At 51.6% G+C, this 1,160-nt stretch overlaps 1 protein-coding gene across 1 annotated transcript in view; it reads left to right on the top strand.

Moving 5' to 3' along the window:
- Window positions 1-1,160, top strand: part of LOC113207493 (transcription factor 12) — a gene marked incomplete in the record, with an annotated part of 161,766 nt that overhangs the window by 147,502 nt on the left and 13,104 nt on the right. The window contains 1 exon segment of the mRNA XM_052265613.1: window positions 500-862. Within this exon segment, the coding sequence (XP_052121573.1) occupies window positions 500-862 (363 nt within the window).

The raw sequence follows: 1,160 nt of genomic DNA on the forward strand, positions 1-1,160 counted from the left end.
TAACTGCCCTTCCCTTTTTCCCAACTGTCTGTCCATTTATTGTAAATCTCAGTCGTGAACTATATTTAGAATGGTGGAAATGTCTAAATTGCTCATCAAGCTCTCTGGCCTGCCACTGTCATGAGGAAAGGCCACCCTTTATCATGCTTCTGTTGTTACCTCATCTTGATATGTACTGTTTATTTTGAATGGCATCCGTGTTATTTATCATTTAAAAATCGATTTGTAAAATTGTTTTCAAATAAGTTGTCATACACTGAGATTTGTAGTACCCTGGACCATATTGATTTGAACCCTGCTGCTGTACCCTGCTAAATCCCTAAACCTCACCTCCCTCACCTGGATGCCTCTCCTCCCCTCCTCCCCGATCCTAATCCTGGCGATCCCTTGCCTATTGCACTTTCCGCCGAAATTAAATTAGTTATTATGTGTCGTGTTCCTTGTACTTTCACAACAAACATCACCCAGCTTGTATCACATTGCCGTTTCTCCCTTGCAGAGCTATGGTGCGATGTCCCCCGGCGTCCCCCCGGCGCCCAACCAGGCCACCTCCCAGCCCCCGGCAGGCCACTCCCCAGCGGCCAGCCAGGGCCCCGGTACGGACGTGGTGCCCCCCATGGCCGTGCCCGTCCCCAACACCAGCCTCCCTCCCATGTCGAGCTTCCGGGGCTCGACGGGGGCGGCGGGCGCGGGCGCGGGGGCGGGGGCGGGCCCCGCGGGTCCGGGCAGCCTAACCCCCGTCACCTCGGCCGTCATCCCCACGTCCAGCCCTGCCAACCCCTCCCTCTTCACGAGTCACCACTCGCCCGGTCCCGGCGTGGTCCCGACACCCGGGGACACCTTAGGAAAAGCCCTGGCCTCGGTGAGTTCTATTGCAATGCACATCAACACTTTTGCTACGGATGCCTGAAATACTTTGCAATCCATTGCATCGCACTCTTTTTGCGATGCTTTTGGGTCTCAAATATTTTCCAGACATTTTTGCAAAACCTGTTGTGTTACATGGAAAAGTCAGTTATGGTAAAACTGTGGGAAGGGATGGAGCATGCGGATGCTGGATGGGTCATGCAGTCAACCTAATAATTGTACGGTAACAGTAATGGGAGTTTTGTTTTCTTTTACATTCCTTTTCTTAAACAAACACACTATATTAATTTCAA

The sequence above is a fragment of the Frankliniella occidentalis genome, unplaced genomic scaffold (genome assembly GCF_000697945.3).
Source record: "Frankliniella occidentalis isolate FOCC.00 unplaced genomic scaffold, Focc_3.1 Scaffold28, whole genome shotgun sequence".
Taxonomy (NCBI): domain Eukaryota; kingdom Metazoa; phylum Arthropoda; class Insecta; order Thysanoptera; family Thripidae; genus Frankliniella; species Frankliniella occidentalis.